Genomic DNA, 27,662 nt, shown 5'->3' with positions numbered 1-27,662 from the left:
CAGGTGGCGCCCAGCTGTGTTCCCGGGCATCACCTCTCTCCTGACAGCCTCTGCCAGGTAGGCGGGAAACCACCGAAGCTCTCCCCACAACACAGTGAAGGGAGACAACCGAGAGATCGGAGACCTCGGTGAGTGGCTTCACCAGGGGTCGTCACACAGCTGGAGCTCGGACCTGAGCCCCACCTGGCTGCCGCCACCCCACCCCCACCCAAGTCACCCTATCCTTAGCCCCTGCTTTCCTGTCTACACACCGCGTGTGGAAGTGACCTGATTTCTCCCTTCTCAGCGTGCCGCCCGGAACAGCTGCCTTCCCTTGTTAATTGAGCCAGGAAGAAGCTTCGAGCGCGGCCCACGCCTGATAAGCAGCACAGCACCAGAGAGGGGTCTGGTTCTCTGGGAATGGAGCAGGGCCGCAAGCAGAGGTGCAGTGAGATTACCCGCAGCAGCCCAGAGCCTCTGAGGATGAGACGTCCACATGCGGCGTCTTCAAAAAGTTCACGGAACTGCATGTTAAAGAACCATGCATGGATCTCAAAATGCCGTGGCAACAGAGAAATGTATCTTTTAATTCCATTTTCCACAACGAAGCCTCTGAAGGAGGTTCGTGGGTTTGCTATCAGGTCGCGTATCTGCCATCGCTCTGAGGAGCTCTACAAAGTGTGGACAGCAGGACGTGAGTGCACAAAGTGTGGACAGCAGGACGTGAGTGCACAGAGTGTGGACAGCAGGACGCGAGTGCACAGAGTGTGGACAGCAGGACGCGAGTGCACAGAGTGTGGACAGCAGGACGTGAGTGCACAGAGTGTGGACAGCAGGACGCGAGTGCACAGAGTGTGGGCAGCAGGACGCGAGTGCAGAGTGTGGGCAGCAGGACGTGAGTGCACAGAGTGTGGACAGCAGGACGCGAGTGCACAGAGTGTGGGCAGCAGGACGCGAGTGCACAGAGTGTGTGCAGCAGGACGCGAGTGCACAGAGTGTGGACAGCAGGACGTGAGTGCACAGAGTGTGGACAGCAGGACATGAGTGCATAGAGTGTGGGCAGCAGGACGTGAGTGCACAGAGTGTGGACAGCAGGACGTGAGCTCTACAAAGTGTGGGCAGCAGGACGCCAGTGCACAGAGTGTGTGCAGCAGGACGCGAGTGCACAGAGTGTGGGCAGCAGGACGTGAGTGCACAGAGTGTGTGCAGCAGGACGCGAGTGCACAGAGTGTGGACAGCAGGACACGAGTGCATAAAGTGTGGGCAGCAGGACGTGAGTGCATAGTTCTTTATAAATACGAAGTCCATATGTGTCAGTGTTTAGAAAAATAGACATTGCTGGAAACAGCTTCTTTGGATGAAACACACACGAGTCTAGGATCATGGCTACGCCTCCTCGTCACTCGCCTCCTCGGTGAGGAGCGGCTCCACGGTTGCCAGAGGAACCCCCTCGGCTGCAGCCATCTGCAGGGCGGTCCCCGCGGCCTCAGTGACTATGACAACGTCCTGCTGTGACACTATCGTACCTGGATGGGACAGGATGAGCCCGTCAGGAGTCTGAATGAGGATCTGCTCATGGCACCCACTGGGTATTTCAAAAGCCACAGCTTCACCCACAGCAACCATGCCCTCCAGTTCTCTCTGGCTGCCATGCACCTCCGTCCCACAGGGGAACTGGTTCAAGTTCCCTGTGTGGCTTTCAACACCCCCTCTGGTGGACAGCGATCCGTCCTTGCCAGGCTGAGGCCCTGGCTGAGACACGGTGCTGCAGGCACAGTCAACCGGCCCGACACCCGCGGGCACAGCTTTCTCCAGGGGAGGGGCCGCAGCCGCTGTGAGCAGGTCAGGGCTGGGCCTGGCCTGCTGGCCAGGGAGGTGGGCATCGCGCCTCCCACGGCTCCCGGAGGCGCCGAGCAGCAGAGGCTGCACTCCTCCGCCCGCTGACAGTGTGCTGCAGGCCGCCGGGCCCCTCGGGCTGTCCCCCGTGTCCTGGTCTGAAGAGTGTCCCAGAGCCTTCCGATCAGGAAGCGGTGCCTGCTGGAGCCGGGCCAGCCTCGCGGGCTCTCCCAGCTGAATGCAAGGAGGAGCTCCACCACGGTCCGAACAGCAGGGGGCAGGGCCCACACAGCCACTTCTGGCCTCTGAGTCAGCAAATGCCTTCAGCTGCCGGCCCTCGTGTACCAGGCTTCTGCCACCATCGCAGCCTGTCACCGCCTGGCTGCTTTCAGAACGGGGAGAAGCGTTCTCATTTGCTGGACAGGCAAGACCTAAACAGTTGAAAAAAAGAGGTAAGCACACGTGTTCCAAGCTCCAGGCTGCTCGCTGCCCTCACCATCCGCGGCAGACTGGCCCAAGCCGACACCTGCAAAAGCAACCGAAGGCGTCAACTCTCCTCGGCGCCTGACACGGGCAGCACTTTTGTTTTTTAGTCCCTGTTATCTAGTCACAAAGATTCTGCAATAAAATGCATCCCAGGCGTCATTTCAGCGGTGTGACTGTATACAGCCACTGAATGAAGGGATGATTATGGAGCGATTCAGTGGCTCCTCACCTGGGAGGCGAGAGGCTGTTCAAAATACTCGTGCCCATGCCCAGCCCCACATCCCGATTCAGTGACCTGAGGCCCAGGCCCCTGCACGTCCACGTAACCTTCCCAGGCCATCAGCGCCGAGTGCATGAAGCCGTCCCACTCCGTGGCGCCCTGAGCCTGGGACACTGACAGCACAGACCTAAGAGCCGCGTCTGAAGCCGCACGGCAGGACTTAACATTTGCTTCCGATGTGGATGAGGCTAAGAGGATTCAGACCACAAGAGGGGAGCTGTGTTCCAAACATGTGCCCGAGGAGCAAACCGCCCTCCTCAACAGCAGGAGGGGCAGTCACCCCTAAAAGGAAGACTGGGGGGGGGGAGCAGCACTGCGGCATAGTGGGCTAAGCCTCGGCCTGCGGCCCCAGCATCCCGTGTGGGCACCAGTTCATGTCCCGGCTGCTCCTCTTCCCACCCAGCTCGCTGCTAATGGCCTGGGTAAAACTGAAGTGGGGGGGCCAGCGCCGTGGCTCACTTGGTTAATCCTCCACCTGCGGCACCAGCATCCCATATGGGTGCTGGGTTCTAGTCCCGGTTGCTCCTTTTCCAGTCCAGCTCTCTGCTGAGGCCCAGGAAGGCAGTGGAGGATGGCCCAAGTGCTTGGACCCTACACCCGCATGGGAGACCAGGAAGAAGCACCTGGCTCCTGGCTTTGGATCAGCGTAGCTCCGGCAGTAGCAGCCATTTGAGGGGTAAACCAACGGAGGGAAGACCTTTCTCTCTGATTCTCTCTCACTGTCTAACTCTATCTGTTAAATAAATAAATAATTAAAAAAAAAAAAAAAACTGAAGCAGGGATGGCACTGTGGCACCGTGGGTTAGGCTGCAGCCTGTGATGCTGGCATCCCATATGAGAGCACTGGTTCAGGCCCCAGCTGCTCTGCTTCTAATCCAGCTAACGCACCAGGGAAAGCAGCAGAAGACGGCCCAAGTGCCTGGGCCCTGCCACCCACGTGGGAGACCTGGATGGAGTTCTGGGCTCCCATTTGAGGAGTGAACTAGCAGATGGAAGACTCTGTTCTCTCCATCTCTCTCCGTCAAATAAACAAATAAGTAAATAAATGAATAAATCTAAAAAAAACCCCATTCCAGGGGCCAGTGCTGTGGTGCAGCGGGTTAAAGCCCTGGCCTGAAGCGCCGGCATCCCATACAGGTGCCGGTTCTAGTCCCAGCTGCTCCTCCTCTGATCCAGCTCTCTGCTATGGCCTGGGAGAGCAGTGGAAGATGGCCCAAGTCCTTGGGTCCCTACACCCACGTGGGAGACTCGGAGGAAGCTCCTGGCTCCTGGCTTCGGATTGGCATAGCTCTGTGAACGTTGCGGCCATCTGTGGAGTGAACCAGCAGATGGAAGACCTGTCTGTCTGTCTCTACCTCTCTCTCTAACTCTGTCTTTCAAATAAATAAAATAAATCTTAAAAAAAAAAAAAAAAAAAAAAAAACTCATTCCTGAAGCAACTCCCGTTTTAATGAGGGACCCTAGAAGACGTCAAAGCCCTCTCAGGAGTCATGGAGAAGGAATGAGACATTAGGATAACGTTGGGATAACTTCAGAAACCAGAAGGTTGTCTTCACTCAGTCACAGGGGCACCCAACCCTGAAAAGCAGGGGTCCTGGGCATATCTGCGCCAGCAGGACCTGTGGGCCCAAGTGCACACCCACGAAGAGCGTTTTACTCTCACCGGCAGCTGGATCGCACAAGGGCCTGGGCTTCGCCTGGCCCGTGCCCTCGGCAGCAGGAGACTCGGCAGTGTCCTCCGGCAGAGTTTCAGTTCTGGTCCTTTTCACTGAGGCCTGCAGGTCCTGTGTGGCCTGTGAAAGGAAGGCCCGATCAGCCGAGACAAGGAGGAAACCGGCAAGCCTGCAGGGCTGCCTGGGGAACAGAGCTGTGAGCGAAGCAGCCAGACGCGACCTGAACGCTGGACGGTCAGCTGGTCACCTGGCACCCACTTCCCCCATGCTCACCTCACTGCCCCTCTTCTGTCCGCTGGCTTCCTCCAGCCTCTCCCTGCCCTCTGGGCCGGGGCACTGGGCTGCAAGGCAGTCCGTGCACATGTCTCTTTTCCTCATGAATTCTTCTGTGATCCCCAGGGACTCAGCTACCTGAAAAGAAAGGGGCCCACAGAAAGCAGCTTCAATCCAAGCCAACACAAGTATTCAGAAGCAGGTTAACACCGGCATTCAGTATTTCTAATTTTTAGATTTTTTACTTCTATTTTTATTTATTTGTCTTCATCTTGTTTGAAAGACTCAAGAGACAGAGATGGACAGAGAGGCTTGCGATTCACGGGTTCACTCCCCAGATGCCGCAACGGCCAGGGCTGGGCAGAGCAAGCCAGGGGCCAGGAACTCCACCCAGGTCTCCCACGTAGGTGGCAGGGACCCAAGCACCTCCTGTCTCCCGGGATGCACATTAGCACCTTAGCAGGAAACTAGAATCAGAGGCAGACCGGGGACTCATCCAGTATGGGTGCCAGTGTCCCAGTGGCACCTGAATTGCCCCAACGACGGAGTTCAAATCCAGGCAACGGCTTAATATGGTGAGCAGACAGCCAGACAAGGAAAAGGGCAAAGGAGGAAAACCCTGGGGGCACACGGATACACGGCCGTCACATCCAGAGGCCCAGTGCCCAGTGACACACGGACACACGGCCGTCACATCCAGAGGCCCGGTGTTGGCACAGTTTGCAAGAGAAGATTCAAAGAGTTCCAAAAACTTGTAGGGGCAGTGCTGTGGCACAGCGGGTTAAGCCTCCGCCTGCAGCACCGGCATTCTCTACGGGCACCGGTTCCTGTCCTGGCTGCTCCTCTTCTGATCCAGCTCCCTGATGATGCACCTGGAAGAGCAGTGGAAGATGGCCACAGTGCTGGGGCCCCTGCACCCTCGTGGGAGACCCAGAAGAAGCTCCTGGCACGTGGCTTCAGATCAGCACAGCTCCAGCCATTGTGGCAATTTGGAGAGTGAACCAGCAGATGGAAGACCTCTCTCTCTCTACCTTCCTCTTTCTGTCTAACTATCCCTCTTAAATAAATAAATCTTTAAATAAATAAATAAATCTTTAAAAAAAAAAAAAAAAAAACCTTCTAAACACTCTGTCATGCTGGTTGAGAGAGCTGACCTAGATCCCAGCTTCTCAGGCCATGGCCTGGGCGGTTCTGCAAGTCACTTGAGTACATGAGTACCCTTGCCCGTCTCCCACTCACCGCCATCACCCCAAGTCTCCTCCACGTCTCTATGAGCCTTCCTGTCCACCTCCCCTACACCGCTCTCCCTCCTACGGCTCCTCCTCCTTTCCCAGAGTCCCCCACTCCCCGGGTCTCTTCCCCATTTTCCCAGTCTCCCTGAACCATCTCCCCAGTCTTCACACCCACCCCTGTCTCCTCAAGTCTCCTCCCCATCCCCCGTGTCTCATCACTGTCTCCCAGGTCTCCCTTATCCACATGAGAGATCACAGCTGCTAGAAAGGTTTTTGGGAGGATTAGATTTGATTCCGTATGCAAAGCCAGTGTACAGCACCAGATATAAGGGTCTAAGTGATGGCCATTATCACACTGGACGTTATCATGAGACCACTGGGGCAGGAAGGGCAGGCCGCAGCATAAGGCTACGTGGAAAACAGAAGCCAGGCAAATGTAATGCCTACCAGGCTGAACAGTATGCCTGACAGACAGCACTGCCATTGTTCTGGATGGCCGGGCACCTACAGCAGTGGGTCCCAAGGGTGTGCACACACAGCTCTGTTTCAGGACAGGAGGTCTCCCACACTTATTTAACTGTTTAAAAAAAATTCACGGGAGGGGGAAGGGCAGGCTGTGGTGCAGTGGCTCAGTCTCTGCAGGTAAGTCCCCACTTGGGATGCTGCATCCTGTATAGGGTGCCTGGCTCTGCTTCTGATTCCAGCTTCCTGCTAATGCACACCCTGAGAGGCAGTGGAGATGGCTCAAGTCCCTGGGTCCCTGCCACCATGTGGGAGCCTGGGTAGACTTCCAGGCTCCTGGCTTCAGCCTGGCCCAGCCCCAGCTGTTGAGAGCATTTAGGGAGTAAATTGGCAGGTGGATGGTCTCTGTCTCTGTTTCTCTACTTTTCAAATAAGTAAAAAAATTTCAAATATCACAAAGGGACTGGTGCTATGGTATAGCAGGTTAAGCCTGCAGCGCTGGCATCTCATGTGTGCACTGATTAGAGTCCCAGCTACTCCACTTCTGTCCAGCTCCGTGCAGATGTACCTGGGAAAGCAGTGGAGGATGGCCCAGTTTTCTGGGCCCCTGCCACCCAACTGAGAAACCTGAAAGAAGCTTCTGGCTTCTGCTTTGGCCTGGCCCAGCCCTGGTCACTGTGGCCACCTGGGGAGTGGACCAGTGGATAGAAGAGCACTCTCTCTTGTTCTCTCTGTGACTCTTTCAAATAAATAATTCAATTTTCTTTCTTTCTTTCTTTCTTTTTTTTTTTTTTTTTTTTTTGAAAGGCAAAGTGGACAGTGAGAGAGAGAGACAGAGAGAAAGGTCTTCCTTTTGCCGTTGGTTCACCCTCCAATGGCCGCGCTGGTGCACCGCGCTGATCTGAAGGCAGGAGCCAGGTGCTTCTCCTGGTCTCCCATGGGGTGCAGGGCCCAAGCACTTGGGCCATCCTCCACTGCCTTCCCGGGCCACAGCAGAGAGCTGGCCTGGAAGAGGGGCAACCAGGACAGAATCTGGCACCCCGACCAGGACTAGGACCCGGTGTGCCGGTGCCGCAGGTGGAGGATTAGCCTAGTGAGCCGTGGCACCAGCCAATAAATAAATTTTCTTAAAAAAGTAATCATACAGGTGACTCCTGTGAATTGGGCCCTGTACGTGAGGCTTAGCAAAAAATCTATCACATTTCTACAATAGATAATTTAAGAAAATTATATAAAATAAAAATAAAATAAAATAAAATGCAAAGGTTCATTATGGAATAGGTTAAATAATGAATTTGGATTCAACTAACAATGACAATTAAGGAAGAACCTCCCATCAGCGACTCCAAGAGGAACACACGTTGTGTTCCGTGCAGCCCATGAGCAGCGCTACAGCCGGCAGCAGCGCCCACTGCAGGTGCTGGGCCTTCGGTCGGGGGAGCAGACCTGCCAGTGTGCTGTGATGGGAAGGGCAGGAAGGCAGCCTGGCCTTCCTCCGGACGCTGCTCACTGTGGACGCGCTCATTTTTTTAAGTGAACAAGGCAGCGCCGTGAGAGGATGATTTAACTCAGCACTGCCCTCTCACGAGCGTGTGGGGGCACACAGACAGTGGGGCCAGTCTACACGCCACACAGTCTACACCAGTCTACACGCCACACGACGCAGGCTGCACCAGGCACAGGGTCTTATCCAAAGCACGCAAAACCACATCAGTCCAAACTTATTAACCCCACATAGCTAAAGGAGTGTGGCAATGACAATGACACTGAAGTGAGCACTGTGTCAAAACACCCTCAGAGGACAAATGCTGGCCTCTGAGGGACCCTCCCAGAAACCTGCAGGAGAAGAAAAAAGGGTCCCTAAGCTGTTAGCTGCGGTCAGCAGTGAGCGGGAGGAGCGTGGGGTCTCCAGCAGTGGCTTAGAACAAGCCTTCCTTCCTCTCAGGTCAAGGGAAAGACCCTTCACTTGATGAGGACGACAGCCACAGTGGCTGACGGGGGACGTCAGCACTGAAAGCACCCCACCCCCACCCCCACCCATCCCCAGATGCTAACCCCAACGGGAGCACCACCCCAGAGGCTGTTACCGCATCGTTGTTTACTTCCAAGGGCTCCTGGGGACCTGGGCTGGAACCACTCAGGTAATCCTGACACAGTGTCTTCACCATTTTATGCAGCTCCTCAAATTCCTTATAGACGGCTGGGAAAAAGGGTTTTGCAAGATGGCCCTTTTCAACCTTCATAAAAGATGACCAAAAAATACTTAAGCCTGAGACAATGGTATGGGAAATCTAGCGAGAAATTTAAACAGTGTAAGGATACGAGTTCCTTGGCCCCTCAGCAGCCAATCAGTATCACTCCCAGGCACCCACTGTTGCCCGGGAGACCAGTCTGGCCCTGGGGAGGAGCAGGCCAGAAGACCAACAACCCTTGGGGTGATGGCCACAGTGGCCAAGGCAGCAGGAGCGAGAGCAGAAAGGCCACGGGGCAGGCTGGGCCTGGGGCTGCTGAAGGAAGCCAACATCATGGGGTGGGGGGGTGCCCGAGCTGGATTGACGGGTGGGCTCAGAGGGCAAGAGGCTGGGCTGACCGGGACCAGGGCAGGCCCCAGCTGGCCTCAGCTTCCCGCCTCGTACAGTAAAAGCTGACAACGGGGAGGCGAACGGGCTGCCAAGAGACCTGGCCACGCAGTCCCTGGCCACTGCAGCAGGCACAGACGCATGACCCACAGGGAACTGACCGCAACGGCCTGGCTCTCCTAACACAAGGGGGAAGGATGGCTTCCCAAACAAGGTCACGGCCTCCCCTTACCTTCATCAGGAGAAATTCATACAGGGTCACCGCCCGAGCCAGCTGGGGCAGAGCCAGCTCCACGAGGTCCTCCGGGTCACACTGCTGCAGAAGCTAAAAAGAAAAGAAAAGAAAAACACTTGGCATAGTCAAAAATCTCCCATGAATTTTCCAAGAGCTAACAAGTGGATACAACACAGAATATAAAACACAGAAAGTCCCCCCAAAACCCAGCAACTAGGTGACGTAAAACACGTTGCTTTATTAAGTCTCTCACTTGTCTGCCCGTTAACAACATACCAGGATCAATTCTGGGTTCAAAGTTTGCGTGACCCATAACAAGCACTGGGTCCTGGGTACCAGACCCCAGAGACACAGCAATGAAGAAACGTGCGTCCTGCCCCGGCAGGGAGCACCACCCAGGAGCCCCAAGGAATAAGCTGTGAGTGTCGGGGCTCAGGTGCAGAGAGAGCAGTGAGGCCGCAGGTGGCTCCTGGGGCACTGCCAAATGAGGTCTCGGGGAACCTGGGCCAGGGGAGTGGGGCCCGAGGGTTTAGATTTCTTCCTATAGGTGGCAGCACAGTGCTAGCGATGGTGCAGAGAACAGATGGGGAGGCCCCACAGGCAGCAAGTGGTCGAGAGGGGACCCAGATGACAACGGGGGCGGGGGGGGACTGGCAGGGAGGGCACAGTCCCTGGGGTTCAGTGACCACAGGACATGGGCAGAGGTGAGTGAAGGAGTCAAGAGTGGCAGATGAAGCAGCCATGGACAACTCAAGCGTGAGCAGGAAGCATTCGTGGGCTCCGCTCAGCCACGGAAAGTGGAGGATTTCCCAGGACACCAGGTGGAGAGGTTTAAAATGAGAGATCTGAGGCTCCAGAGAAACCTGGGCAGGAAGCAGAGACAAGGGAGCCTGCGGAAACCAAGAGGATGAAGGAGGTCACCCAGGGTCACCAAGAAAAGCACTCGAATGCTGGGGAAAGCTGAGCAAGTCTTAGATACAGAAGTTAGGGGCTGCTGTTGTGGCACAGCGGGTTACGCCACTGCTTGTGACACTGGCATCCCACATCACAGTGCCAGTTCAAGTCCTGGCTGTTCCACTTCTGATCTAGCTCCCCGACATGTGCCTGGGAAAACAGCAGAAGATGGCCCAAGTACTTGGGCCCCTGTCACCCACGTGGGAGACCCTGAAGAAGCCCCTGGCTTCAGATCAGTGCAGCTCTGGCTGTTGCGGCCAATTGGGGAATGAATCAGAGGATGAAGACTGCTCTCTCTGCCTCTCCTCTCTGTGTAAGTCTGACTTTCAAATAAATGAATAAAGCAGGCGGCAGGAACCCAACAACTGAGCCCTCACTGCTGCCTCCCAGAGTCTGCATTAGCGGGAAGCTGGAATCCGGAGTGGAGCCAGACTCGAACCCAGGCACTTGGATGCGGGCACAGGCATCTTGACTGGTAGGTCACTCACCCACGCCACGAGTATTTCACTTTTACATTCAGAAACCAGCAGTGAAAGCGACATACCCCGACACCGAAGCAGCTTTCAAGACCGAGCTGTAAGAGGGACGCACCTGCTGGAGCTCGGCTCGGCCCCTCGACGCCCGCTGCCCCCTTGCTCTGCTCTGCGGGAGGACAGCTGCACCGGCCTCTGCTGCGCTGGGCTCTGCTGGAGTCTCGGGGTCTCCACTTCCTGCACAGCCCAGGTGTGTCTGTGATCCCAGAAGAGCTGCAGGACTTTTGCTTTCTGGCTCAGTCACCAGCACCTCTTCAGCTTCTGTAGACTGCCCATTCTAGACAGTGTTGCACACCCCAAAACAAAATTAAATAAATGTTTTACATACCAGCATAACAATTTTAAAGCAAAACAATGTAAGTTAAAAAACAAGAAACTAGCAAAATTATTTCCTCTTTAATCCAGACACATTAACTACAACCAATGCCGCTTATTTTTCCTAAAAAAAAAAAAAAATACCCCTTTGTGGCTCCCACAAAGAAGGGTGGCAAGAAGAAGGGCCCCTTGAGGCCGGCGCTGTGGCTCAGTAGGTTAATCCTCCGCCTGCAGCACCAGCATCCCACATGGGCGCCAGTTCTAGTCTCAGCTGCTCTTCTGACACAGCTCTCTGCTGTGGCCTGGGAAAGCAGTAGAAGATGGCCCAAGTCCTTGGGCCCCTGCACCTGTGTGGGAGACCCGGAAGAAGGTCCTGGCTCCTGGCTTCAGATTGGCCCAGCTTCGGCCGCTGCGGTCATTTGGGGAAAGAACCAGCGGATAGAAAACTTTTCTCTCCATATCTCCTTCTCACTGTCTGTAATTCTACCTCTCAAATAAATAAATGAAATCTTAAAAAAAAAGAGAGAGAGAGAGAGAAGGGCCGTTCTTCCACCAACGAAGCGGTGACCGAGAGTCCACCGCCAGTATTCACCAGTGCACCCGTGGAGCAGGTTTCCAGAGACCCCACGGGATGGGCTCGCGGCGCAGCGGGTTAAGCAGCTGCATGCGATCTGGCGGTCCATGTCATAGTGTCAGGTCAAGTCCCGGCTGCCCTTCATCTGATCCAGCTTCCTGCTACTGTGCCTACGAAGCAGTGTATGATGGCTCAAGTACTCGGGTCCCTGCCTACGTGGGAGACCTGGATGGAATTCCTGCCTACTAGTTTCAGCCTGGCCCAGCCCCAGCTGTTTTAGTCATCTGGGAAGTGAACCAGTGGATGAAAGAACTATCTGCCTCTCCTTCTCCCTCTTTCAAATAAGAAAAACAAATCTTTTATTTCCTTAAAAAAAGATGTATGTATGTATTTATTTATTTGAAAGGGAGAATAACAGAGAGGCAGAGAGAGTTCTTCCATCCACTGGTTCATTCCCCAGATGGCCACAATGGCAGAGCTACGCTGATCCGAAGCTAGGAGACAGGGGCTTCTTCTGGGTCTCCCAAGTGGGTGCAGGGGCCCAAGGACTTGGGCCATCTTGTACTGCTTTTCCAGGCCATAGCAGAAAGCTGGATCAGAAGTGGAGCAGCTGGGGATAGTCCAAGTCCTTGGGCTCTGCACCCGCATGGGAGACCAGGAGGAGGCACCTGGCTCCTGGCTTCAGATCGCACAGCGCGCCGGCCGTAGTGGCCATATGGGGGGTGAACCAACAGAAGGAACACCTTTCTCTCTGTCTCTCTCTCTCTCTCTCTCTAACTCTGCCTGTTGAAAGAAAGAAAGAAAGAAAGAAAGAAAGAAAGAAAGAAAGAAAGAAAGAAAGAAAGAAAGAAAGAAAGAAGGAAGGAAGGAAGGAAGGAAGGAAGGAAGGAAGGAAGGAAGGAAGGAAGGAAGGAAGGAAGGAAGGAAGGAAGGAAAGGAAAGGAAGGAAGGAAGGAAGGAAGGAAGGAAGGAAGGAAGGAAGGAAGGAAGGAAGAAAGAAAGGAAGGAAGGAAGGAAGGAAGGAAGGAAGGAAGGAAGGAAGGAAAGAAAGAAAGAAAGAAAGAAAGAAAGAAAGAAAGAAAGAAAGAAAGAAAGAAAGAAAGAAAGAAAGAAAGAAAGAAAGAAAGAAAGAAAGAGAGAGGAGCAGCTGGGACTCCAATCAGTGCCCATATGCAGTGCCAACTTTACCTTTACCTGTTACACAACAGTGCCCCAACAAATCTAAAAAAAAAAAAAAGAAGAAGAAGAAGAAGAAGAAAGAAAGAAAAAAGAAAAAAAAAAAAAAAACTCGGGGCCAACACTGTGGCTCAGCAGGTTAAAACCCAAGCCTGTAGTGCCAGTATCCCATATGGGTGCTAGTTCAAATCCCAGCAGATCCACTTCCAATCCAGCTCCCTGCTAAGGAGCCAGAGAAAGCAGTGGAGGATGGCCCAATTCCTTGAGCCCCTGCACCCACTTTGGAGACCCAGAAGCAGCTTCTGTCTCTGGGCTTTGGATCACCTCAGTTCCAGTTGTGGTCATTTGGGGAGCAAACCAGCAAATGAAAGACCTCTCTCTCTCTCTTCTCTCTCTCTCTCTCTACCTCCATCTGTACCTCTTTCTAATAAATTTTTTTAAAAGTATTAAAAAAAAAAAAAAAAAAAAGAACTCATAGGCCAGACTCAGACTGCAGGCCTTGAAGCCCGGTTCTCGCCCCGCAGCAAGCACCCTGCCAGCACTCTGTCTGGGACTTGTTCCAGAGTGACCAACACCCAGTCTACCCTTAGATCCAGACAGACTGGAGCCCCCTCTGCTGTTCCAATATGTTGGCTCCTGCCATTTATCATTCAGGGGAAGGCCACCACACTGTGGGGCAGCCCGAGGCCACCACGTGAGCTGCTGGAGCACTGCTCAGCCCCAGCACTCAGCCACAAAGCTCCCTGCCTTTCCTCCCTGGGGAAGCCTGGGAGCCCCACATGCAGCCGGCGGGCTCCTTGCTGTGCACTGCAATAAATGCCTACTTCACTGGCCCGAGATCAGTGCCTGGCTCTGTACCGGGGCAGCCCCAGCTTCTGTGGTTCTTAGCAATTCTAGCGTATATTCATCACCCTCAGAAAAAACTGTACCCATAAGCAGTTACTCCCCATTCCTCCCTCCCCCAGACCTAGGCAGCCGCTACTTTCTGCCTCCAGAAAGGATTTGCAAGGTCTTTTCTCTCTTTCTCTTTTTTTTTTTTCAGTTTATCTACTATTAATTTTACTAGTGTTTATCTATCTACCTATAGTTATGCATTTAAGAAGCAGAGAGATGAGAGAGAGAAATCTCTGCCTACTGGTTTACTCCCCAGATGCCTGCAATGGCCAAGGCTAAGCTGGGTGTGGCCTGGACCCTGGGTCTCCCATGTAGGTGGCAGGGACTCAGATGCTTCAGCCATCACTGGCTGCCTCCCAGGGAGCACAGACACTTAAGGAGGAAGGAGGGGAGACACACGGATCTCAGCAGCTGAGGGAGAGAGCCCCTGGACCCCAGGGCTTCCCCGCCGTCTGGATGGCACCTTTCCCAAGGCCAGAGGCCTGCATTCAGGAAGTCAAATGTGCAGAAATTGCTTTTACGGTGGGAGTGTCACTACTGTAGGAGTGGAAAGTGCCAGGCAGCCTGGTGTGAGACAGCCCGGGGCACGCCTGTTGTCCCCAGGGATAACAATAACCCTCTCACTCTCAAAGTGTCCAGGACGACAAGCCCCATGGTTACTGCAGCAGAAAAACAACCCCCGCTGGCTCTTAATTCAAACAGATCGCTGTTACCCAGCATAGGTTAACAAGGCCAAACAAACAAGTTTATTTTATATCTACGTGGAAGACACCCAGAGAATGAGTAGTTCTCCAAGAAGCGGCTTTGATTTCCCACTTAAATGCCATCTTCCACAAAGGGCAGTAAACTGTCAGAGAGTCAAGAAGGGAAAGAACTTTCCGCCCCTGTGAGAGGGCATGCCACCTTGCGGGGAGGCAACTGGCCGAGGCTGGACCGCACTGCTGGTTAATGTAACGCAGGCTCCTCTGGTATTGCTGTTTGCCAGGAGAAAGACAAGGCCCGTGTGGGGTAGGTGTGTGGGTGTGTAAGAAAAGCAAAAAGAAAACCAGGCAGATGAGAATTTGTACAGCTGAGTGAGGAGAGACCTAGATGCCTGAAACAACCAGACGTTTAAACATCAAGTCCCTCCTGACAACATGGTGGGGGAGATCAGGACCCGGGGATCTCCGGTCCAGTGATAATCCGCCCCGGGACATCCCAGGGGAGTCTCGCTGGCCAGCGCCCAGGGGCCTTTCAACTGGGTAACACTGTGTAGTGACGCCCGTGGGCGGGGAGCAATCACACCAGGCAAGCTTTCCTCCTGGCAACCTCTCGGGAGAGGAAGAGCCGCAGGGAAGCTTGCCCCGCACCCATAAAACCGCAGTGTGAACTCAGAGGCGGCACTCGGTTTTCTGCCAGTCTGCCCCTCTAGCCTGTCAGGGGCACTCCCGCATTAAACGTAGCGAAGTTAATCGTCACTCTCCGTCTCTCCTCTGAATTCTTTTCCTAAGAGGAGACGAGACCCTCTGTTCCAGCGGTACCAGTGACACCGTCTCCGGCCACTGAGGGTCGAAAGCTGCCCTCAGTGGCTAACTTGTTCTCCCAGGACACCTTCTGTTCTCATGCATCTGTTTTGTAGGTCTTGGTCCTGCTCCCGGGAAAATAAGGGGAGGGCAGAGCTTTCTGCACCTGCCGCTTCTTCATCGTCTCCTGCTCAAAGCTCTTCCTGTGGGGGGCACATTCTGAGCCCCTGTCGCTCCCCGTCTTCGTGGAGGAACGACACAGGACCCTGCGCTGTTCTTTTGTCTGCTCGGCCCTTCCCGGGTTTGCTGCTGGTTCTTCCCGGGTTGGCTACTGTCCCTTCCACCTCCGTGGAAGGGCGGTTCCCCCTGCCACTTTCCCCACTTCCGCGGGGGAGCGGCACACCGCCGGCTGGCTCTCTCGGGGGCTGCACAGGTGTTCCTTCAGATAGATGTTCCTGGTGCATGTTGTCTCTCTCCTCCTTTATAGTCCTCTTCCACCAATCCCAACTCTGCTACCCACACGCTGAGTACGCTGCTCTCCTCCAATCAGGAGCAGGTCCTACAGTTTATTGGTTGAACTGGAGGCAGCTGTGTAGAAGCTGTTTTCCTCCTCTCCCAGCACCATATTGTGGGAGAGCAGATGCATAGAATAAGTCTTAATTCCAGTAACTTAGTCTAGTCGAGTTCCTCCCAGTTGCTCCCCACAAGCCCCCACGTCACTGGCCCTAGAACAACTGAAGACAGGTAGAACGGCGTCTGAAAAGCGGGGGCTGTGCCAGCTCCAAGAGGCACAGAGCGTTTGGAAAGAGGCACCCTGGTCCAGAGTGCGGGCTCTGCAGGCGGAGGGCCTGGCTCCAGTCCTCTGCACACCCAGGTGTGTTGCGCCATGAGAGGATGTGTCCCTAAAAAGCTGACTGCTGTATCTGAGCAGTGGCTCGACAGAGCTACTGGGCATATCTCCCAGCTTTGTCTGGCTTGGGTGATATGCATACGGGGTCTGTTTTGTCTTAGTTATTGGAGCGGCCTTGCAAGAGTTAACAATCTTACCAGTCAGGTCAACGTGGCTGGGGTGATGTGCCTGTGAGGTCTGTTAGGTCTCAGTGACCTGGGGCAACTCTGAGTGACCCTTTGTTCTTTGTCCATCTGTCCCTTACCCATTCCCAGAAATGCCCTTCTTAGAATTAACCAGCAGTCCTTTTCCGACCCTCTCTGGTGCTAAAGGTGCTTTTAACCAATCATATCCCCCAAAGCCACTGTCTCAGTTCACACCGACGTACGCCCCTGTGTAACACATGAATTCTGGCTAGAATCGTTCTCAGAACTCATTGAAAGTAGCTGGGCTTGCGAATCCCAGACCTAGCTCACTCATATTCTGCCCTGGAATAAAACTTGTTAACCTGTTTGCTGATCCTGTCTGTTTCTTTTTTATTTATTTATTTATTTATTTTTACAGGCAGAGTGGACAGTGAAAGAGAGAGACAGAGAGAAAGGTCTTCCTTTTGCCATTGGTTCACCCTCCAATGGCCACCGCGGCCGGCGTGCTGCGCTGATCTGAAGGCAGGAGCCAGGTGCTTCTCCTGGTCTCCCATGGGGTGCAGGGCCCAAACACGTGGGCCATCCTCCACTGCACTCCCGGACCATAGCAGAGAGCTGGCCTGGAAGAGGGGCAACCGGGACAGAATCTGGCGCCCCGACTGGGACTAGAACCCGGTGTGCCGGCGCCACTAGGCGGAGGATTAGCCTAGTGAGCCGCGGCGCCGGCCCGATCCTGTCCGTTTCTGTCCACAGCCTCTCAGCCTCATCTCAAACAGGATCTCTACACTAGTGCTCCTACAGCATTAAGCAATGAACATGGGCGTGGGGGGGGGGGGGTTGGGGTGGCGTTGTGGCACCACAGGTTAAGCTGCCATCTGCGATGAACGCTGGTTCATGTATCGGCTGCCCCACTTCCAACCCAACTCCCTGCTGATGTGCCTGGGAAAGTGGCAGAAGTTGACCCAAGTACTTAGGTTCCTGCCACCCACGTGGGAGTACTGGATGGAGTTCCTGGCTCCCAGACCTTGACTATTACGGGCGTTTAGGGAGTGAACCAGAGACAGAAGATGGAAGATATTGCTCTCTCTTTCTCTCACCTCTCTCTGCGTGTCCTTCAATTAATCTTAAAAAAAAAAAAAAAAAAAAAGAATTTCAGGAACTAATTAGAATCAGATAAGGAAGCTACTGTCAAAAGGACTGTCACTGGGGCTGGTGCTGTGGCATATTGGGTAAAGCCACTGCCTGCAGTGCCAGCATCCCATATGGGCGCCAGTTCGAGTCCTGGCTGCTCCACTTCTGATCCAGCTCTCTGCTGTAGCCTGGGAAAGCAGTAGAAAATGGCCCAAGTCCTTGGGCCCCTGCACTTGCATGGAAGACCCAGAGGAAGCTCCTGGCTTCTGGCTGCGGATTGGCACAGCTCCAGCCATTGCAGCCACTTGGGGAGTGAACCAGCAGATGGAAGACCTCTCTCTCTCTCTCTCTCTCTCTGCCTCTCCTTCTCTCTGTGTAACTCTGACTTTCAAATAAATAAACAAAAACAAATCTTTAAACAAACAAACAAACAAAGTGGCTGCTACTTGGTCAGGAATTTAGGCACCACCACATTAGTAAAATGGCACCATCTTCCTAAGCCAGCCTTGCTTACTAGAAGTCAGGTGACCACACGGCCCAATCACGAGCACCAGCTCCACCCCCACCCTGGTGGGATTTGCTGCTCCTACTTCCTCACCTCTGCAAAGCTACAGAAGGCCTATTCCCCCCTACAGGCTGCTGTTGTTCTCTCGTGCTCGGGGAGGCAGCCTGTCAGTTCCCCACACCCGACTATAAACCTTTTCCCTTCCTCCAGTGTCTGGTGTGTTTCATAGTGGCCTTTCCTTTCAGCCACCTGTCAAGAGTCAAGCTGGGCATGGGAACTGACCTTGGGAATCTGCGGCTAAGTCCATCATTACCCTAACCTCCCCCACTTCCCTTTCACCCTTTAATAAGCCCTCCTGCCAGCTCACAAATTGGGAAAAGCACTGTTAAGACAAAAATGTCTACTGTTCCCATAAGACTACCAGCCTCGAATAGACCAGTCTTTCTAGCATTAGCATCAGTTCTTGTCTCTGGCAAATCAGTCCGCAAGAGACGAGCAGCACAGACCCATTTTATCCTGACAGACTCCAAGAGGGGGAAGAGACCAAGAGGGAGGACTACACATTGCACATCTGGGAAACAGATAACAGACAAAATGGACACATTCCTAGAGCACAGAATGTACCAAGACTAAATCACAAAGAAACAAAAAACCTGAATAGTTATTTGTAATTTTGTCAAAGGAAAAAATTACAAAATTTAGCTTAAACATTCTTATTCGTCTATTTTTGATTCTAGAACCGGGGGCAACACTTCATTCCATAAAATATAAGATGTTGGTTTTTATAGACAGAAAAGGGGGAAGAAAATATAAGTCAGAAAAAGATTGATTATTACAAAGTTACTTTCTTTCTAAGGTAGGGACTAGGAGACAGAGCAGTAGAAAAATAACTGAGGGGTTAAGTCTGGCTACTTCAGGTTACCTTTTTTGTGTGTAAGGATTAAAGCAGAGGGAACTTCCTTATCATACCAATTAAAACTGGCCTGATGGGGCTGGCGCTGTAGAACAGCGGGTTAATGCCTTGGCCTGAAGCGCCGCCATCCCATATGGGCATCGGTTCTAGTCCCAGCTGCTCCTCTTCCGATCCAGCTCTCTGCTGTGGCCTGGGAAAGCAGTGGAAGATGGCCCAAGTCCTTGGGCCCCTGCACCTACATAGGGGACCCGGAAGAAGCTCCTGGCTCCTGGCTTTGGATCGGCACAGCTCCAGCCGTTGTGGCCAACTGGGGAGTGAACCAGTGGATGGAAGACCTCTCTCTCTCTGTCTCTCCTCGCTCTGTAACTCATTCAAATAAATAAATAAATCTTTTAAAACAAAACAAAAAAAAAAAAAACTGGCCTGTTTGGGAAATGTGGCTGTTATCTCTCTAATCCTGAAAGAAAAGAGATAAACAGTCAAGTTTCAGCTTGGTGACAAGAAAATTTCATGTGATTCCATTTGATTTTAGCTTAATCTGTTGGGGCCCAGTGCAGATTAGTCCAAACAGTGGCCTCCTGTAATTTTTTCTTAAACGTATATCGTGTAAGGAGACTGAATTAGTAAACAAAACTCCAGCGGCAGGAGCCACTGCTAAATGACACACCCACCAGCTGCCATGACAGGACAACTTGGGTCACATGAGAAGTAAAAAGCTAGATGCTGGGGGCCAGCGCTGGGGCTTAGCAGGTAAAGCCACCTCCTGCAGTGACTGCATCCACTTCCGATCCAGCTCTCTGCTATGGCCTGGGAAAGCAGTAGAAGATAGCTCAAGTCCTTGGGCTCCTGCACCCATGTGGGAGACCCGGAAGAAGCTCCTGGCTTCGGATTGGCCATCTGGGGAGTGAACCAGTGAGTGGATGGAAGACCTCTCTCTCTGCCTCTACCTTTCAAATAAATAAATAAATAAATATTTTTAAAAATTGTTTAAATATAAAGAAGAAAAGCTAGATTCTGGGAAATCTCCATCTACTTCCCAGAAAAACCTTGAACATCCTTGCCCTTATTAAAATGTACTGCAGGGCCAGAACTGTGACACAGGTTAAACCTCTGCCTGCAGCACCGGCATCCCATGTGGGCAGGGTTCAAGTCCTGGATGCACCACTTCCGATCCAGCTTCCTGCTAATGGCCTGGGAAAAAGCAGCAGAAGATGGGTCAAGTGCTTGTGCCCCTTCCAGCCACATGGGAGACCCAGAAAAAGCTCCCGGCTTCGGCCTGGCCCAGTCCCAGCTGTTGTGGTCATCTATGGAGTGAACCAGTGGATAGAAGGGTAGAAGATCCCTCTCTCCCTCTCTCTCTCTCTTTGTCCTTCTCCCTAAAAAACAGTTTTTTAAAAAATAAAAAAATAAAAAAACATAAAAAATAATGGTTATGATAGTAAATTTTGTGCTGTGTCCTCTCCCACAATAAAAAAATTCTGGGAAAAAATGCTGACATAGTAATACAAATACATAGAGACTCACACCTGCTTGTTCTAGCGGGCATTTCAGAAGGGGCAACATGGGGAGCGGTCACGTTAAGTAGCCTGTAACTGTTGCCACTCTAGTAAGCTAAGCTACAGATTGCCACCCCCGAGCTGACTTGCCAGCACCACTGCTGACCGGATCCTAAGAACTAGCGGCTGTCTTAGGGCCAGAAGACACACATCTGCTCTCCTTTGGAAGCAGCACAGACAATGTCAGGGGTACTGAGTGGCCCCTGTAATGACTGTGGTTCTGCCTGAAGCCCCATCAGATTCGGTAAAGGTTAATGTAAGGAAAATGCACCTGCCACCCAGGCAGGAAGTTACCTGTAGTCCATGGTGCGCTGACTCTGCCCCTCTGGCACAGCAGGACAGGGGCCCTTCCTCCGTGGGCGTCGCCAGCTCTGGGGAGGTCAGGCTCACCGGCCCTGCCGCCACGCACCCCTGGATCAGGCTTCCGTGGGCTGTCTCAGGTAACCTCCCCAGGCAGTGGCCTGGGTTAAGTTTAAAATGCCGGGCCAGGCCCCCCTTCCCTATGTACGACTTTTCGCAGCTCTGACACTGAAATGTTTTGGGCCTCAGGGAGCAGCTGGCTAAGTCAAAGAGCGCCTGCTTCTCCCGCCGGTCGTCGTCTTCTTCCACGCTCAGTTCTGAGTAGTCGTCAGAATCGGACACGTGCCCGTCCGCCAGATCTTCCGTCTTTATGAACTTGTAGTCTTTGGCTTTGTACTTAGGAGGGCGAGATATCCGTCCGGAACGCGTTTTCACTTTGAGAGACTTCTTCAGTTTCTCAGTATGCTCTGTAGGTGAGTTGGAAATAAATGAATGTGCTGAACTGGCTGAGGCAGACGTTACTGCAGGTGGGCCAGGGGCTCTCTTGGCAGGGACTGGCCTCTGGACCAACAACTGAGGAGCGGGGGGCTGTGGCCTGGCCTTCAGGAGTGGTTGTCCTCTCAGCAGCTGAGGGCTGGTGGCGCGGGGCCCCACCAGGCAGGGATTCCTCCCGGGCAGCTGGTCCTGTCTTGCTGCTTGGGGCCGGATGGTGGCCAGGACGGTCACTGGCCTTTCCTGATCTCGATCGCCCCCAGACGTCACCCTGACGCAAATGGCTTCCAGTTGCTTAAACATGGAAAGAGAAGAAGCAGCATCATGCTCATTAAATATCTCCCAACTTTGCTCTCATTGGCAAATCTATTATTAAAGTTCTTTCTGAATTATAAAAGATAGCTTACATTCAAATGCTGTACACATCGTATTTGTGCTATTTCGTGACTTTTTCAAACCTTTTTGACAATGGAGGCATATTTCATACAACTTAGTACACAAGTACAGAAACATCTGCATATACAAATGAATTAAGACTCACGAAATTACCTAACAGTGTGACAGACTCCCCCTCTGATGGGCACTGTGCTACATCATATATATATAAACATTGCACAGATTCCATATACACAGATTTAGGAACATGGTGACGCTCCCAACCCCACCTTCCCTCCTGCCCACGCTCTCACCCTCTCCTACATCATTCAAAAAAAAAAAAAAAGTCCGGCACCGCGGCTCACTAGGCTAATCCCCCACCTGCTGCGCCAGCACACCGGGTTCTAGTCCTGGTTGTGGCACTGGATTCTGTCCCAGTTGCCCCTCTTCCAGTCCAGCTCTCTGCTATGGCCCGGGAGTGCAGTGGAGGATGGCCCAAGTGCTTGGGCCCTGCACCCCATGGGAGACCAGGAGAAGCACCTGGCTCCTGCCTTCGGATCAGCGTGGTGCACCGGCCATTGGAGGGTGAACCAACGGCAAAAGGAAGACCTTTCTCTCTGTCTCTCTCACTGTCCACTCTGCCTGTAAAAAAAAAAAAAAAAACAAAAACACACACACACACACACACACACACACACACTAGTCACAAGACAGATATGTGGTGCAGCGCCTGATGCCGCTGGGCCCCTTGCGCCCCACGTCACAGGGGCTGGGGCTGGTCCCCTCTGTGCTCTCACAGCAAATGCGCACCCTGAGAAGCAGCAGGGACAGGCCAGGTGCTGGGGCCGCCACCCATGAGAGACCCAGATGGACTTCCAGGTTCTTGGCTTCAGCCTGGCCCAGCCCTGATGCTAAAGGCATTTGGGGAGTGAATCAGAATACGGAAAATCTCTGTCACTCTGCCTTTTGAGTAGATGAAAATAAGTATTTTTTAAAATAAAGAAGAAAATCCTTCTTTATAGTTTTATCCATGTGTTTCTACTTCGAGTTTTGAGTACTAGGCTCTAAACTGGACTCAGTTCAATACACAACGTCTAAAAAGGTGTTTTTCATTAAATTCTGGAAACCAAAAAGCCAAAAAGAGCAACGTGCCGCGGTCCTTACTGCCCATCCCACCTCGGCCAACACTGCCAGTTCCAGTGAGGCCCCTGCCATTCTCCCAGCCCGCACACCCTCCCCTCACCCCAGCCTGAATGTGCTACTCCTCGTTCTCACGCACTTTTCATACTTACACTGCACACAGAGCTACCTCTAAAGACAGAGCTCTGCTTTGATGCGATTCTGGCCTGTTCAACACGCTAGCAGCCCCTGTATCCTGATGAGCACTTTCCCCCACCTGGTGACTCGTCCACGCCGGCACACGTGGCTCACGTGGCTCCCGCGGTTCCCGCGAGCGCCCCACCCTCCTGCTGACCGACAGGTCCCCAGCCCTCTGCTCTGGCCCTTCAGGGAGGCTGTGTGTACATGTGTGTACATGTGTGTTTCCGTAGGCAACATAACTAACAGTGGGGCTGCTTATCTTAACATCCTTAAACAAAACCCAGACTGGTGTGTGGCACCGCAGGTTGGGCCGCCTGCAACGTGCGTCCCACAAGAGTGCGGTCGAGTCCTGGTGGCTCCACTTCCAAACCGGCTCTCTGCTAACGCACCTGGGAAAGCAGCCCAACTACTTGGGCCCCTACCATCCATGTGGGAGACCCGGATGGAGTTCCAGGCTCCTGGCTTCAGCCTGGCCCAGCCTCAGCTTTCACAGTCATTTGGGGAGTGAACCATAGGACTCAAGATTGATCTTTCCCTCTCCATCTGTAGCTCTGACTTGTGAATAAATAAAAAAAAATTTTTTTTTGACAGGCAGAGTGGACAATGAGAGAGAGAGACAGAGAGAAAGGTCTTCCTTTGCCGTTGGTTCACCCTCCAATGGCTGCCGCGGCTGGCGCGCTGTAGCCGACGCACTGCGCTGATCCAAAGGCAGGAGCCAGGTGCTTCTCCTGGTCTCCCATGGGGTGCAGGGTCCAAGCACCTGGGCCATCCTCCACTGCCTTCCCGGGCCACAGCAGAGAGCTGGCCTGGAAGAGGGGCAACCGGGACAGAATCCGGCGCCCCGACCGGGACTAGAACCCGGTGTGCTGGCGCCGCAAGGCAGAGGATTAGCCTAGTGAGCCGCGGCGCCGGCGTGAATAAATAAATCTTAAAAAAAACAAAACACACACAAACAAAACTTTAAATGCATGTGTTTATGTGTTTTTAACCCAGCAATTCCCTTTGAGTCCATGAACACAAAGATGCATATTATTTTTCTCTTCTTTTAAGATTTATTTATTTGACAGAGTTACAGGGAGAGACAGAGATCTTCCATCCGCTGGTTTACTCCTCAAATGACAACAGCTGCGGCTGGGCCAGGCAGAAGCCAGGAGCTTCTTCTGGGTCTCCCACACGGGTGCAGGGGCCCAAGCACTTGGGCCATTTTCTGCTTTCCTTTGTTTCATTTTACTGGTGGTCACTTAGGATATTCCCCTAAGGTCTTGCGGGTGTTATGAGATAACGCTATTGCAGCAGTGCCCTCTCACCTCTGCTCCTAGACCCTTGCTCACACACACACACACACACACACACACACACACACACATATATATGATTAAGCTTAATCTGTAAATTACATTCAGGAAGAGATTAACAACTAATGATGAGTAGAGTAAGTATGTAATTCTAGTTTACTAAAGGTTTTTTTTTTTTTTTTTTTTTTTTTTTTTTTTTTTTACAGGCAGAGTGGACAGTGAGAGAGAAAGGTCTTCCTTTTGCCGTTGGTTCACCCTCCAATGGCCGCCGCGGCTGGCGCGCTGCGGCCGGCACACCGCGCTGATCGATGGCAGGAGCCAGGAGCCAGGTGCTTTTTCCTGGTCTCCCATGGGGTGCAGGGCCCAAGCACCTGGGCCATCCTCCACTGCACTCCCTGGCCACAGCAGAGAGCTGGCCTGGAAGAGGGGCAACCGGGACAGAATCCGGCGCCCCGACCGGGACTAGAACCCGGTGTGCCGGTGCCACTAGGCAGAGGATTAGCCTAGTGAGCCGCGGCGCCAGCCCTAAAGGTTTTTTAACATGAATTGTTTACTTCTCTAATTTTCCATTTAATATTTCATTTCATTTATTCAAAGGCAGAAAGATCAGAGTCCTCACTGCTGGTTCACTCCCCGAATTCCTGCGACAGCCAGAGCTGGGCCAAAGCCAGGGACCCGACCATCTGAACCGGAGAGCACGGAGCAGAAGGCTGGGACGAGACCGCGGGCCTCTCGCGTGGAGGCCAGTGTTCCCTGTGCGTGCTTCACTGCTGGGCCAAATGCCCACCCCCGTTCAGTATTTGCAGACCACCGCTGACTGCAGGGAACTGAAGCCCCAGGGGACCACTGTAGAAGAACGCCCACACCCCTCTCAAGCCCCGTGTTCAAGGATTACCACAGTGGCAAAGCTGGTCTAAGGATTCACCTGCAGTCCAGACTAGTCTACTGTGTGGATGCTGTTCTTGTGTCTGGAACTTTGTTGTATGTTACTGCATTCAGCAAAATGTTACTGGGCATCTCTGGGTGCTAAACAAACACGGTAGCCAAGCTCTCCGCACCCCGGGGTGCTGAGTGGTTCCCCTGCAGACCCTGCTGAATGGGGTCTCTGGGGTGAAGCCTGTTGAAAGCTCCAGTGATGATTCTGCAAGCAAACGAGGTTCCCAAGGCCAGAGAACAAGGCTCCCAAAGCCAGAGAACAAGGCTCCCAAGGACAGAGAACAAGGCTCCCAAGGCCAGAGAACAAGGCTCCCAAGGACGGAGACAGGAGCAGCATGGGTGTGGTAGGCTTCCCAAAACAGACCCTGTTCAAGGTGTGCCTGGAAGGCTGAGAATTTTTAACAGGTGAAAAAAGGCAGTGTTGATGTAAAAACAAACAAAACCCACAGGCGAATGCATGGGCGCTAGAAGGGATGTGTTGGCTGGAACTAGGAATGTCTCCAGGGGGCAGGAAGAGGCAGAGCCTCCACCTGACCCACCAGAGGGTGTCCACTGGCCTATGCTCCTGGTCCACACTCCCCCATGCCACCCCCACAGTGAGCCACTGCACTTTCTGCTTTGGTTGCCTCCATGCAGCCCCACGCCCACACCAGAGACTCCTCTCCAGCGCCACCCTTCCAGACCCAGGTCAGATATCACCTCTCCGAGTCACTTCTCGGCCAGAAGTAAGCCCCCTTCCTCTAAATGCATTCGATTCTTTATCAGGATTTCCAGCTTTCTACCTTGACTAGAATTACCTGGGGGGCCGGCGCCGCGGCACAGCAGGTTAAGCCTGCATCCCATACCACAGTGCTTGCGATGGAGCCTGACCCGGCTCCCTGCTAATGTGCCTGGGAAGCAGCGAGGATGGCCCAAGGACTTGGGCCCCTGCACACATGTGGGAGACCAGGATGGAGTCCCTGGCTCCTGGCTTCAGCCTGGCCCAGCCCCAGTTGTCACAGGCCTTTGAGGAATGAACCTTTGTCTTTCTCTACTGCCACTCTGCCTTTCAAGTAAATAAACAAAACAAGTTATCTAGGTCATGTTTTACTTCCTGTTAGTTCAGGAGTTCCTTAGGGGCACGGACACACCTGGTTTGCCTCTGTGGCCTCACGGCACAACTGGGGCCAAGCGTCCCGGCAGACAAGTACAAGAGTGAGTGCTCGCAGGACGCGTCACCCTCCGACAGGTCAGCTGGGGAGCAGAGCTCTATCACGCTGCCTAGCCTCATTCCGTGTGCTTTCATCCGATGGGAAACCTGCCTCTTGGGGCCTTCATCCGAAGCTGTCACACTGAATTCAGAAAGCAGCGGCCACGTTTGGCGGGGAGGACGCGGGCCTGCTGGGCTGGGGGCAGCCACTCGGAGTGTGTCTCCCACCCATAAATGCCGACACACAAACTCTACTGCGTGGCTACCAAACTAGCAAGAGGCCCAGCGGCTGTGCCAGGGCTGGATGGGTGGCACCGGCAGGCTCCTGACTCACACGCGCTGTGCAGTCCGGGGGGGGGGGGGGGGGGACTTGCTTTTCCAGGAGAGAATCCGAGGGAGAGGCTCACTCAGGGATCCGCCCCTCCTGCAGGCGTGGAAAACAAACCCGCAGAGGCTGCAGCCAGCGCCGTGCCCCCGGGAAGTGCGGTGTGGGGAGGACGGGCCTATCATCTTCCCACACTTCAGGGGCAGCCCCCTCGTCCCCAGGGCCGGCTAAGGTGCGGCCCGAGCAGCCGGCCGAGTCTGCGCTCCGGCCGCAGCAGCTCTCGTGGCGACTCCGGGGGAGGAGCGATCCTTCACTTGCAGCCCGGCGCTGAAGGGCAACGTGGTCTTCGGCGGGACTGGAGGCCGGGCTCGGGGCTCGGGGCTCGGGCATTCTAGTACCAGCTCCCTAGCCCCCGAGAGCCGCGTGCCCGGGAAGGAGAGCCTCCGAGGGCGGGTGCTTGCTCAGGGAAGGGGTGAATGAGTGAATGAAATATGTGTAGCACACAGAGTGCTCGCACCTATCCCGGCCACCGAGTGCGTACCAGGTGCTGCGCTGGGCAGGCGGCTGGATTCCGTCCCAGGGCCGGGCCTGGACGCCTACTGTCCTCCACCTGCAAGACCACGCAGGCCTCGGCCCCGGGGTCAGGCCCACGGAACCGCCCACCCTAAGCAGCCCCCTGCTCACCCCCACGGCCTGCCTTCCGCCGCTCACTGCCTGCGGTCAGAAGGTGTCCGGTGCGTGGACAAAGGGCCCTGGGAAGGGCTGGACAGCGCGGGGCAGAGCTGCGGAAGCGGAGGCGGCACGAGGGCGGCCCGAGCAGGGGGTCCTCCCCGAGCGAGGCGCCTCCCAGTGCTGGAAACGCCGCGGCGGCGGCAGGTGCGCCGACCGCCGTCCCCGAGGGGCCTGGCTTGGGGACGCCCTGGAGCCCCGGAGGAGGCCGGGCGGCTCCGAGGGCGCCGCACCTGCCCGGCCGCGGGGCCTCAGCTTCCCCACGTCCCCCGGCGCCTCACCTGGGGCGGCAGCAGGCGCGGCGGGCGCGGGGGCTCGGCGCCGGGACCCCGCTGCAGGGCGGCCTGCTGGGCCGCGTCCCGCAGCCGCCGCGCCGCGTCCTGCAGCACCACAGGCGCCTTCGTCACCTGCTCCAGGACCCGCCGCAGCTGCTCGGGGCCCAGCGGGGCCATGCGTGCGGCGCTGCGGCTCTGGCCCGGAGGGGCCCGGCCGCCGCCGCCCTCAGCCTCCGGCTGCGCGTCTGCCATGGCGGCCGACGCGGGGACTCGAACTCAGGGCTCCGCGCGACGGCGACCGGG

The 27,662-nt window shown here is 54.2% G+C and overlaps 1 protein-coding gene across 2 annotated transcripts; it reads right to left on the bottom strand.

Moving 5' to 3' along the window:
• Nucleotides 1-537: 537 nt before the first annotated feature.
• Nucleotides 538-27,662, bottom strand: ZNF839 (zinc finger protein 839). 2 transcript variants are annotated; one of them, XM_051834829.3, is made up of 8 exons: nucleotides 27,366-27,662; nucleotides 20,418-21,209; nucleotides 10,581-10,799; nucleotides 9,033-9,125; nucleotides 8,324-8,458; nucleotides 4,528-4,665; nucleotides 4,245-4,374; nucleotides 538-2,246 (listed from the first exon to the last, which is right to left on the bottom strand). In XM_051834829.3, exons 1-8 carry the CDS (start codon nucleotides 27,609-27,611, stop codon nucleotides 1,366-1,368), a joined length of 2,634 nt encoding a protein of 877 aa, XP_051690789.3. In that variant the 5' UTR covers nucleotides 27,612-27,662; the 3' UTR covers nucleotides 538-1,365. The 2 variants fall into 2 exon arrangements, with proteins under 2 accessions (XP_051690789.3, XP_051690788.3); XM_051834828.3 differs by having other exon boundaries at nucleotides 8,309-8,458; nucleotides 27,366-27,661.

This window comes from Oryctolagus cuniculus, chromosome 20 (assembly GCF_051225735.1).
Source record: "Oryctolagus cuniculus isolate XC-2025 breed Fujian yellow rabbit chromosome 20, ASM5122573v1, whole genome shotgun sequence".
NCBI lineage: Eukaryota > Metazoa > Chordata > Mammalia > Lagomorpha > Leporidae > Oryctolagus > Oryctolagus cuniculus.
This window is presented reverse-complemented; position numbering and strand designations above follow the sequence as displayed.

Coding starts and splice junctions, on each gene's coding strand:
- ZNF839 (XM_051834828.3), bottom strand. CDS start 27,611: ATGGCAGACGCGCAGCCGGAGGCTGAGGGCGGCGGCGGCCGGGCCCCT. Junction 9,126..10,580: donor GCCGAGCCGAGCTCCAGCAG/GTGCGTCCCTCT, acceptor TTTTCTTTTTAG/CTTCTGCAGCAGTGTGACCC. Junction 8,459..9,032: donor ATGAATTTCTCCTGATGAAG/GTAAGGGGAGGC, acceptor TCTTTTATGAAG/GTTGAAAAGGGCCATCTTGC.